The 13503-nt window shown below is 41.8% G+C and overlaps 1 protein-coding gene across 4 annotated transcripts in view; it reads right to left on the reverse strand.

Moving 5' to 3' along the window:
* LOC124122860 (tubby-related protein 3-like) overlaps positions 1–13503 on the reverse strand; it is a 73477-nt gene that overhangs the window by 15170 nt on the left and 44804 nt on the right. For 3 of the 4 annotated variants that reach the window (XM_046486036.2, XM_046486034.2, XM_046486037.2), the window contains exons 4-6: positions 10120–10279; positions 7857–8009; positions 6931–6981 (exon numbers count right to left, since the gene is read on the reverse strand). In XM_046486036.2, coding sequence (XP_046341992.1) covers positions 6931–6981; positions 7857–8009; positions 10120–10279 — 364 coding nt within the window. The remainder of the gene's footprint in view (positions 1–6930; positions 6982–7856; positions 8010–10119; positions 10280–13503) is intronic. The other variant, XM_046486035.2, reaches the window with a different exon arrangement.

Here is a 13503-nt window from a genome sequence, read left to right on the forward strand (position 1 = left end):
TTGAGGAGGACCTATCAACCCAACCATAGTGTTTGCTTGGTGGTAGAAAGATTTGGGAACTGATAGGTAATTGGATGAGATGGATGAGATGGATGATGGATGATGGAGAGTAGAAACCACACACATGGATGACCTTATCATGTGTGCTCATACACTTGATATAGACACAATGTTACTTCTTTCACAGCAAAACATGGTTACTTAGAACATAAAACAATACATTCAAAGATGTAAGTCTGTTAGTATCATATTGCCAGCGACAAAGTCACGTTACTGGGTAGTTCCACATCTGAAGTTGACGATTGGGGATTTTTAGTCCAGCCCTCTGTCAGAATACCAGCTTGGATTAACAAAGCGTCTAGAACAAAGACAAAGACACAGACACACATCACATCAGAAATCTCTGAAAGACACAGACAGCTTCAACAGATCATGTCACAGCAGAAAAAAAACCATGGCACTGTCGAACTTCAGCAGGGAGTTACCCACAGAACCCATGCAACAGTCTAACGTCAGCAGAGTTATCCATGACATAATATAGCTTCAAATGATGATTACATATGGCACATTCTAGCATCAACAGAGAGTCACGCACATGGCACGCAACACCTCATCAGTTGTAACACACTAGCCCCTCTCCTACTTCTTGTAACTCTATGACCCACTTGCACAAAGCCACCATAGCGCTAAGACCATTGTCGATACCCAACTTTAACACAGACCTACAATTACAAAACTCTTAGTGCTAAGGTCTTTGATCCAGATTACCCCATGTTCGTGGTGCTCCCACCTTACTAGCCACATATAGGCAGATCTTACTTTATCAACATAGTAAACTGCCTTGATCATACCTCTGATTTATATAAACATCTTCACACTATACTACTCATAAATCCTTTCCAAAGAAATGAGAAGTTTATATGAAGTGCTGGTAATAGCCTCCTAATGTAATTCTAATGTTTGGAAACTTTCCATAAAGATCCTGATCCTGTTCCACAACGCGATCGTCGTGCTTATACAATCATAATTCCAATACCTTAACATAGGCTTACGACAATCGTAGCGTTAAGGTCGCTGCATGTTCATCCGACCATGGGGACATGGATGTTCCATGGTCAGTTATAGCATGTGAAATGTCCTGTATCACACACCTTCCAACAGACATGACCCTCTGTCCACCCTGTTCTATGTCTATCTAGCATCTACTGCCAACACACTACATACACAGTTGAGACAGACAGCTAGGATGTTTACGGTCACTAGCAGAGAAGTCTATCCCTGAGTAGTCTTCCTCAGTGTTCATCTGCAGATGGTCACTCTCTAGTGACCCCTCTGTCCACCCTGTTCTACGTCTATCTAGCATCTACTGCCAACACGCTACACACACAGTTGAGACAGACAGCTAGGATGTTTACTGTCACTAGCAGAGAAGCCTATCCCTGAGTAGTCTTCCTCAGTGTTCATCTGCAGATGGTCACTCTCTAGTGATCCCTCTGCCCACCCTGTTCTACGTCTATCTAGCATCTACTGCCAACACGCTACACACACAGTTGAGACAGAAAGCTAGGATGTTTACTGTCACTAGCAGAGAAGTCTATCCCTGAGTAGTCTTCCTCAGTGTTCAACTGCAGATGGTCACTCTGTAGTGACCCCTCTGTCCACCCTGTTCTACGTCTATCTAGCATCTACTGCCAACACGCTACACACACAGTTGAGACAGAAAGCTAGGATGTTTACTGTCACTAGCAGAGAAGTCTATCCCTGAGTAGTCTTCCTCAGTGTTCAACTGCAGATGGTCACTCTGTAGTGACCCCTCTGTCCACCCTGTTCTACGTCTATCTAGCATCTACTGCCAACACGCTACACACACAGTTGAGACAGACAGCTAGGATGTTTACTGTCACTAGCAGAGAAGTCTATCCCTGAGTAGTCTTCCTCAGTGTTCATCTGCAGATGGTCACTCTCTAGTGACCCCTCTGTCCAGTCCTCATGCTTACGAATACGAGCTACAAAATAACACACAGACAGGAGTATCATTCCACTAGAGTGTCACACGGCACTGGTGGAAACAGACAGTGAAGCACAAAGACTTCTTATTCGCTGGGAGCCAACAATTTCTACATTGATGACACCCTAAAAACAAAGCACCCAATACGAATAATGACAATTCTCCACAATCTCTAGCTTCAGTAGATCTAACCAAAGCTATTTGTTTGACAATTTGTAGGTTTCTCTGTTTAGATATGTTATGAGAGTAGAGGGCTTAGAACTGTTTGCATATTGGACCACGGTCTGCTACTCATCCAACTTCATATTCTGTGTAGATCTGCCACAATGAGATACAATACAATATTTGAAGTGAAAGCATTAAAACTGTTATGTTATTTATTTGTGGTTGGTGAAATAAAAAACCCATTGCCTTTCATTGTTTCTTTTTCACATTTCAATTTTTTGTGGTTGCAAGATTTGTAAATTAGGCGACATTTTTTTTATTTCTTGGTTTACGGATGCGCCGCTCTTTCAAAGTCCAAATGTTAAAAAAAAATAAAAATGAAAATTACCCTTTTTTTTATTACCGCCGATCTTTTCGACAAAAAGTTCAAACAAAAAAAAGATTTCATTTCCTCTTCGAGCGTAAAGCAAAGGGAAGTCACTCTGATATTTCTTGCTGGGATCCTTCTCTAATACCATCAAAGCTTGTCAACGCAAAGCGCAGTGGTGACCAGTTTAACTAATTCAACACTGTTGGCCGTTCAAAGCCACAAGTCACACCGCACGGTAGACCGTCCAAGCCACGTCAAAATAGTTTATAATTACAATTAACCTACTTGTCATATCATTCATTTATTAAATCTATCACATTTCACTATGTCTGAAATACGTATTCCATTTGATTTTATCATTTTTTTATCTATAGATCAAAAATATATTCACTTGACACTATTTCCCGCAATGTTATTGAAAATAAAATTCTCTGACACACTTCGACAACGGGTCCTCATCGAACATGTCAAATAGCAAAATAAAGACGTTTCATTCAAAAATATATCTATAAAAGTTGCCAAACTGACATCTTAGTTATTATTTCCAACTTTTCATGTGATCGCATATCGTAAGTCAAATGACATCTCGGCTTTCGTCGCCTCGATTTCTCGGCTCGGACACGATGTCTTAATGCCAAAATATATGCATAAGAAATCTTTGTCACAGCTCGAAACCTAGCTCTATGCATCCATAAAGTTCCATATTTTTAATATAGATCGCGATTTCATGCTAAAACGTTCAGAATAACATGATTTAACCCAAACCTTTCGCCAAAATCTGAAAATTATCGTTGCTGTAATTTGATTAGCTGCCTTAGGTCACGTGCTTAAATTTGACCAATCACGGACCTTGTAGCAGATTTTGTCGGTGAAACAATATAAGTTTTTTTAATGTATACTGACATGGCAGGACGTATGTGTTAATCATACGAAGCTTTGAAAACCGAGGTATTTCCTCATGTTAGTGAGCGGATATTATTTGTAATTCTTTTTAAAATAAGTTTCCAACAACGTAAACAAATGAAAATTAAAAAGAAATGGGTAAGTAGATTTTATGAATTCTTATATTTGCCGAAAAAATCGTTAGATTTGCGCTTAATTTGGACGTTATGAATGTTTTAGCTTACATTATTATTTATTTAAAACGAACTTTATTTAGTTGTTCATGAATTATTTAAATAATGAAATACACATAACTTTCATATTTATAAACAATAGGATTAATTAGACCTTTCAAATAGTGTATGGCCAAACATGTAGTAGCAAAGATGTTAATTTCAGCAGATAATTCCTTGATAAATGTTGGTTTCATCTATCACACAACAGTCTCTGGGAACTTGGTGTCACAGCAGTAATCTTCTGGTTGGCTGGTGTTGAAAGAGTTAAACGTTGCCCATGCTGCCAAAATAGCAGTGTCTTTCATGCATTTCCACCCATGACATGAATATTGTTATGTTGCCATCCTTAAAAAAAGTGTTGCCTTAGGCTGTAAAAATAGTCTGGCCTAACATGACATTACATCAGCCATACTGTATGGGTCTGAGTGAGACCCTTGACATTACATCAGCCATACTTCACGACTCTCAGCGAGACCCATGACATTACATCAGCCATACTGTACGAGTCTCAGTGAGACCCATGACATTACATCAGCCATACTGTACGAGTCTGAGTGAGACCCACGACATTACATCAGCCATACTGTACGACTCTCAGCGAGACCCATGACATTACATCAGCCATACTGTACGAGTCTCAGTGAGACCCATGACATTACATCAGCCATACTGTACGAGTCTGAGTGAGACCCACGACATTACATCAGCCATACTGTACGAGTCTCAATGAGACCCATGACATTACATCAGCCATACTGTAGGGGTCTCAGTGAGACCCATGACATTACATCAGCCATACTGTATGGGTCTCAGTGAGACTCATGACATTAATCAGCCATACTGTATGGGTCTCAGTGAGACCCATGACATTACATCAGCCATACTGTACGAGTCTCACTGAGACCCATGACGTTACATCAGCCATACTTCACGACTCTCAGTGAGACCCATGACATTACATCAGTCATACTGTACGGGTCTGAGTTAGACCCATGACATTACATCAGCCATACTGTACGGGTCTGAGTAAGACCCATGACATTACATCAGCCATACTGTATGGGTCTGAGTTAGACCCATGACATTACATCAGCCATACTGTACGGGTCTGAGTGAGACCCATGACATTACATCAGCCATACTGCTCGAGTCTCAGTGAGACCCATGACATTACATCAGCCATACTGTACGGGTCTGAGTGAGACCCATGACATTACATCAGCCATACCGCTCGAGTCTCAGTGAGACCCATGACATTACATCAGCCATACTGTACGGGTCTGAGTGAGACCCATGACATTATATCAGCCATACTGTACGGGTCTGAGTGAGACCCATGACATTACATCAGCCATACTGCTCGAGTCTCAGTGAGACCCATGACATTACATCAGCCATACCGTACGGGTGTCAGTGAGACCCATGACATTACATCAGCCATACTGTACGAATGTCAGTGAGACCCATGACATTACATCAGCCATACTGCTCGAGTCTCAGCAAGACCCATGCCATTACATCAGCCATACTGTATGAGTCTCAGTGAGACCCATGACATCACATCAGCCATACTGTATGGGCCTGAGTGAGACCCATGGATGTGTTGTAGGCAGCAACTGCAGTCATCTCACAGGAGGAGACAGTAAAGCTGTGAATGTGCAGAAGCAGTGAGGTTGTGACACAACATGAAGGTGGCAGGCTAACACAAGGAGGGGGAGAGGAGGGGGAGAGGAGGGGGAGAGGAGGGGGAGAGGAGGGGGAGTGCCAGGGCAGGAGCAGATGAAGCAGACATACAGATGCTCCTGCCAACAGAGTTGGAGTCAAGGTGTAGTACCCAAGCAGGAAAAATAACAAATTTTCTAATGACTTGTCCGATTAACATGATTAACAATAACATGAATGTTAAATAAATGAGTGAGTGAGTGAGTTGGGTTTAACGCCTCTTTTAACAGTATTACAGTTATATCGCGGCGTGTCAGCTTAATGTGGGAGGAAAGCCCGAAGTAATGCAGGTCTCAGACGTTTACCACTTCGTTGAAACACACGAGCACGGGTATGCTGCTGACAAACCTAGAAACATAATCGGGGCGAACTGGGATTCGAACCCACAATCATAGGTTTCTGGCGTGCCCAAGGGACACAACTCTGCACAGCCAATCACGGCGCCTTAGAAGACTGGGCCACCCGTGCCCCCGTTAAATAAATGAAGTTTCTACTCCAAGAATATCTTCGACATGGGACCGGTTACTTGGGACAACTCAAGTACATGACAATAGAATGACATAATACACACCCATCATACGATCAGTATTGTAAAATCTATATACGTCTAAGGAAGATACATGGTACAATTCATGTATCAGTATTGAAGGAACATGGCACAATCAGTGTATCAATGTTAAGGGTATACACTCCACCTATCATACAGACAGTTCACCATACATTCTATAAGGAATTTGGAAATTATTTGATCGGTCAGTCAGAGGTATCAAATCACAATTACAACCTCTGATTGAAATAATCCCTATAATGGCTGCATCACCATGGAAGATAATATATACAGAAAGCACTTCTTGTTCATTCATCGGGTGGCTTTCTAAAATACCATGTAGTTATTAGTTACAAAATGCAGACTTGAGTTTACTATAATATTGAAAATGTGTGTGGCAATATATTTTTGGTTGAAAACACACAATGAATGGACTATAAAAGTGTATTTCAAGTATTAGAGACAACAGGGAATTTGAAATTTGGCTTTTTTCTCTATCCAAATATATCATATCTTATGTATCACAGAGCGGTATGACATGCTCATAGTACATGTTACATAGTATGTATCTCTATTGAGTGAGTGAGTGAGTTGGGTTTAACGCCGCTTTTAACAGTATTCCAGTTATATCGCGGCATGTCAGCTTAACGTGGGAGGAAAGCCCGAAATGATGCAGGTCTCAGACGTTTACCACTTCAGTGAAGCCCACACACAGGTATGGTGCTGACATACCAAGAAACACAATCGGGGTGAACCTGGATTCAAACCCACAATCATAGGTTTCTGGCGTGCCCAAGGGATGCAACTCTGCACAGCGAATCGCGGCACCTTAGACGACTGAGACAGCCGTGCCCCATATCTCTATTGAAGGTACATGGTACACTATATGTATCTCTAGTGAAGGTACAATCTATCTACATAGAGGGTATAGTGTTAGTATCTGGTGGTCTCAGAAACAGGTGTTAGTCAGGGTAGTTCAACACCACACAACCATAGTTACCTGCAGCCCTTTTGTTTTTTTTCTTGCCCTTCTTTTTGGGTTGGGTGTTTTCTTGAAAATGAACACAAATCAATAAAGACAATGCATGAAAGCAACAGACATTGCTGTGCGTACAATATGGAAACACAACAGGTACACACACCAACAGCATGTGGACACAACTGACCACACGCTTGAAACAACTGACTGAAGGAAGGATGATCTCTGTATGACATTAACAACACTGGCGGGATCAACATTTACATGCTGGGCACAGTATAACGATAAACAGCCAAAATATCAAATAAAATGGCAATAATCAGGGTTCGAAATTAACAGAAGTGAACTCGTCTGAGAGTTTGGGCTGGCTATAAAGATCGATAATTGGAATTATTGTCGATGGGACGAAATAGTAACGATTATCGATTTGAAAATTGTGTCATCGCTAATATCTTGCATAAACTATTGTGATGAAATTAAGCTTTAATTTACTGAAGCAGACTTGTTTTTGTCCATTGCAGAAGAAGGAAAACAACTGATCTTAGATGACCACAAAATAAGCCATATATACATGTGTTGCCACTCCACAGTGATGTGAAATATGTTATGTTTTCTCTGAGTTTTTTCATTTGCTCAATGTTACTTCTCTGATATTTATTGATAATTGATCAATATTTAGCTAAAGATTATCGATCTCTAAGATCTATATTGATGAGAGTTGTAAATTTCTGCCTCTCTTATCACCAGATAGATGGCAGATTTGCAACCATTTTTGCAGAAGTGTGCATAAAATAAAATAATTTCGAACCCTGATAATCCACATGGATTTATGATAACTCATAAAAATGACTGACAAACGAAAGTGTGACGATTTGTGCAAGTGCTTCCTGACCATGGAGATGTAATGATGATAACATCTTCCTGCAGGCTTGGCAACTGTGACCTACCTGTTCCTATCGTGGGGATATCCTCGCTGTCAGTGTCACTGTTGTAATCCTTCGACACAGAGGACGTGACATCCAACACTTGTATCGTGGTCGATGTCCCTGAGTTGAGGGTATCAGGGCTGCCCAGGTCGTAGCCTCCCGGGCCGTCATATGCTGCAAGAGAAAGTACAGTGATGCATGCCAATCTTGTATTGATCATGTATGTAAATATCTCGTAGTGATGCCAGCTGCCCTTTAAGTACCTCACAGGAGACCCGTGAAGATCCAGGGTAGAATAGGTCTTCAGCAACCCATGCTTGCTGTAAAAGGCGACTATGCTTGTCGTAAAAGGCGACTAACGGGATCGGGTGGTCAGGCTCACTGAGTTGGTTGATGCCTGTCATCGATCCCAATTGCGTGGATCGATGTTCATGATGTCAATCAATGGATGGTCTAGTCCAGACTCGATTATTTACAGACTGCCGTCATATAGCTGGAATATTGCTGAGTGCGGCGTTAAACAACCAACCAACCAACCAACCTTACAGGATAATAGTGAGGGGAGATAACCCTTCCAGGATCAGTCAAACAGTGATCTCACTTGAAATCATGATTGCACAACCTGGGACATATTACAACTGCTTCACACAGTTGAACATCCGCGTGTTGCTGATCTCAAACGCACTATAACATACACTCATTGCTATTTCTCAGTCATTCCACCTGACACATTGCTTTGGTATGTGCAGAGTACAAAATATTGACATCTCTTCGAGAACGTACTGCATATAAACACAAAAGTGATCACTGTTAAGAAACTTTGCACCTTTTCGGGCACTTCTTCAAAGCAGGAACAGTATGGAACTCTTTGTACAAAAATGGACCCTTACAGAATTTGCAGGGACTGACTTAAGGCCAATACAATAATTAGCAATTCTAAAGTATGATATTTAAAACTGAATTGTGCGAGAATGACGCAATGCCTCACCTAGAATGAAGTTGGGAACATCACAGAAAGTTAAGATGTGGGGTATTTTTTGTACTGCTTGTATAACATCACACTCAGCAATATTCCAGCTATATGATAGAGTCAGCTGTAGATAGAGTCTGGACCAGAAAATCCAGTGTTTGACATTACGAGCATTGATGTATGCATTTGGGACACGATGACATGCATCAGCCAAGTCAACAAGCCTGACCACCCGATCCAGTCAGTTGCCTATTACAACAAATCTGACCACCCGATCCCGTCAGTTGTCTATTACAACAAGTCTGACCACCCGATCCAGTCAGTTGCCTATTACAACAAATCTGACCACCCGATCCAGTCAGTTGCCTATTACAACAAGTCTGACCACCCGATCCCGTCAGTTGTCTATTACAACAAGTCTGACCACCTGATCCTGTCAGTTGTCTATTACAACAAGTCTGACCACCCGATCCCGTCAGTTGTCTATTACAACAAGCCTGACCCCCCGATCCCGTCAGTTGCCTATTACAACAAGTCTGACCACCCGATCCCGTCAGTTGTCTATTACAACAAGCCTGACCACCCGATCCCGTCAGTTGCCTATTACAACAAGTCTGACCACCCGATCCCGTCAGTTGTCTATTACAACAAGTCTGACCACCCGATCCCGTCAGTTGCCTATTACAACAAGTCTGACCACCCGATCCCGTCAGTTGCCTATTAGAACAAGTCTGACCACCTGATCCCGTCAGTTGCCTATTACAACAAGCATGGGTTGGCAAAGAACAATTCTAACCCCGATCTTCATTGGGCGTGTAGGGTATTACTTAGGAATCATGACCAAAGCACTAAGTAAAACACCTCGAGGTATGAAATACATTCTGTCATACAAGCCCATCTCCAGTGAATACAGTGAGGGCTGGGACGTTACACAAACTGTGCGATCCATTATATACTTGCATGTACCTGTTAACCATCAATTTATAAACTTTAGAACGAACTAATGATATAAAACTAATCGTGTTTGTGAGAGAACTGCATTCATAGGATTCGAGATGCAGTTGAGTGGTGCCACTGTCAATTAAAGCACAATGGATGGAAATAGTTTTCACTTCTAATTAGTGTGGCAGTTTTTAAAGCAAACATTTCAGATAATAATCGATATATTTTATAGTGCGTGACATTGACTGATACATGTACTAGTATTGGAAATCATAAATCGTGATCCGCTGATGCACTATTGTATTGTTCCAGCACCATCTGACAGGGTATAATTACATTCTGACAATTGTAGTCATTCATTCTTCAACATACCAAAATTGGTGGGTGTGGTTGATTTGGGCGTGGAGTCTTTAACTAGTGGACGGGACTCCTCTCGGTTCTTCCTGCCGGACGATGGTCGACTGTCAACATTAGGCTGCATCATCCCCGGCGTCTGCCTCTTCCGCCGGTTGTTCTTCTCAATGATTTGACGCTGCAACAGTTCAGGATAAATTCAGTTAAGGGTTTCTCAAGGCCTGTCCGATTTTTTTGTTCTGAGACTGCCATATTGACTGATGCTATAATTTGTTCATACTGGGGAAATAGGTACTACTACGGCATACACCTACTGCTCCAACAACCACATCTACAACACCACACCAACAACTACACCTACTGCTACAATACCACATCTACAACACACCAGCAACAACACTCACTGCTCCAAGCAGCAACTTCACCTACTGCTCCAATACCACAGCAACTACACCCACTGCTACATTACCACAACTACGCCGACTGCTACATGTTACATCTACAACACCACACCAGCTGTTACACAAATACTACTACAGCCATTGCACCACAGCTAAAAATCAGGCCTGAAACGTATCTGATAACTAGCTAATCTATACTCAGTCCTACCTCCACTTCAAGCAACCGCTAGATATTGCCTCAGAGAATCTTTTAATAATCTCCTTATTTCTTTAGAACAAGGGGGACAGACAGCAATATGAGTGACTGTGACAGATTCAACTATTTCTGGCAGGCTTGTTTCGTAACAACATTTCTTCAAGAACAGAGCATTGACAGGCACATACCCATCAGTGTAGACAGAGGCAGTCACATGCACACATCATATACCATCCACCTAGCATCATAATACTTGCACACAGCACACACCATATACCTAGCATCATAATACTTGCACATAGCACACACCATATACCTAGCATCACGATACTTGCACACAGCACACACCATATACCTAGCATCATAATACTTGCACACAGCACACACCATATACCTAGCATCATAATACTTGCACATAGCACACACCATATACCTAGCATCATAATACTTGCACACAGCACACACCATATACCTAGCATCATAATACTTGCACATAGCACACACCATATACCTAGCATCACGATACTTGCACATAGCACACACCATATACCTAGCATCATAATACTTGCACACAGCACACACCATATACCTAGCATCATAATACTTGCACATAGCACACACCATATACCTAGCATCAAGATACTTGCATATAGCACACACCATATACCTAGCATCACGATACTTGCACTGGCACACACCATATACCTACCATCATAATACTTGCACACAGCACACACCATATACCTAGCATCATAATACTTGCACAGCACACACCATATACCTAGCATCACCATACTTGCACACAGCACACACCATATACCTAGCATCATAATACTTGCACACAGCACACACCATATACCTAGCATCACGATACTTGCACACAGCACACACCATATACCTAGCATCATAATACTTGCACACAGCACACACCATATACCTAGCATCATAATACTTGCACACAGCATATACCTAGCATCATAATACTTGCACACAGCACACACCCTATACCTAGCATCACGATACTTGCACACAGCACACACCATATACCTAGCATCACGATACTTGCACACAGCACACACCATATACCTAGCATCACGATACTTGCACACAGCACACACCATATACCTAGCATCATAATACATGTACTTGCACACAGCACACACCCTATACCTAGCATCACGATACTTGCACACAGCACACACCATATACCTAGCATCACAATACTTGCACACAGCACACACCATATACCTAGCATCATAATACTTGCACACAGCACAGCACACACCATATACCTAGCATCATGATACTTGCACACAGCACACACCATATACCTAGCATCATAATACTTGCACACAGCACACACCATATACCTAGCATCACGATACTTGCACACAGCACACACCATATACCTAGCATCACGATACTTGCACACAGCACTCACCATATACCTAGCATCATAATACTTGCACACAGCACACACCCTATACCTAGCATCATAATACTTGCACATAGCACACACCATATACCTAGCATCATAATACTTGCACACAGCACACACCATATACCTAGCATCATAATACTTGCATACAGCACACACCCTATACCTAGCATTACGATACTTGCACACAGCACACACCATATACCTTGAATCATAATACTTGCAAACAGCACAGCACACACCATATACCTAGCATCACGATACTTGCACACAACACACACCATATACCTAGCATCACGATACTTGCACATAGCACACACCATATACCTAGCATCATAATACATGTACTTGCATACAGCACACACCATATGCCTAGCATCACGATACTTGCACATAGCACTCAGCATATACCTAGCATCATAATACATGTACTTGCATACAGCACACACCCTATACCTAGCATCATAATACTTGCACACAGCACACACCATATACCTAGCATCATAATACTTGCACATAGCACACACCATATACCTAGCATCATAATACTTGCACACAGCACACAGCACACACCATATACCTAGCATCATAATACATGCACACAGCACACACCATATACCTAGCATCAAGAAACTTGCACACAGCACACACAATATACCTAGTATCATAATACTTGCACACAGCACACACCATATACCTAGCATCATAATACTTGCACATAGCACACACCATATACCTAGCATCATAATACTTGCACACAGCACACACCATATACCTAGCATCATAATACTTGCACATAGCACACACCATATACCTAGCATCATAATACTTGCACACAGCACACACCATATACCTAGCATCATAATACATGCACACAGCACACACCATATACCTAGCATCACGAAACTTGCACACAGCACACACCATATACCTAGCATCATAATACTTGCATACAGCACACACCATATACCTAGCATCACGAAACTTGCACACAGCACACACCATATACCTAGCATCATAATACTTGCATACAGCACACACCCTATACCTAGCATCATAATACTTGCACACAGCACACACCCTATACCTAGCATCATAATACTTGCATACAGCACACACCATATACCTAGCATCATAATACTTGCATACAGCACACACCCTATACCTAGCATCATAATACTTGCACACAGCACACACCATATACCTAGCATCATGCAGCTGTTATCAGCGATACCTCATAAGGGTGGGATTTAATAGGTGAGTATAAGACTGGGTCTAAGGCTGGATGTTTCATACAGCTGTTATCAGCAACACCTCATAAGGGTGGGATTTAATAGGTTGGTATGAGACTGGATCAAAGGCTGGAC

Source organism: Haliotis rufescens, unplaced genomic scaffold (assembly GCF_023055435.1).
Source record: "Haliotis rufescens isolate VD_foot unplaced genomic scaffold, xgHalRufe1.0.p SCAF_49, whole genome shotgun sequence".
NCBI lineage: Eukaryota > Metazoa > Mollusca > Gastropoda > Lepetellida > Haliotidae > Haliotis > Haliotis rufescens.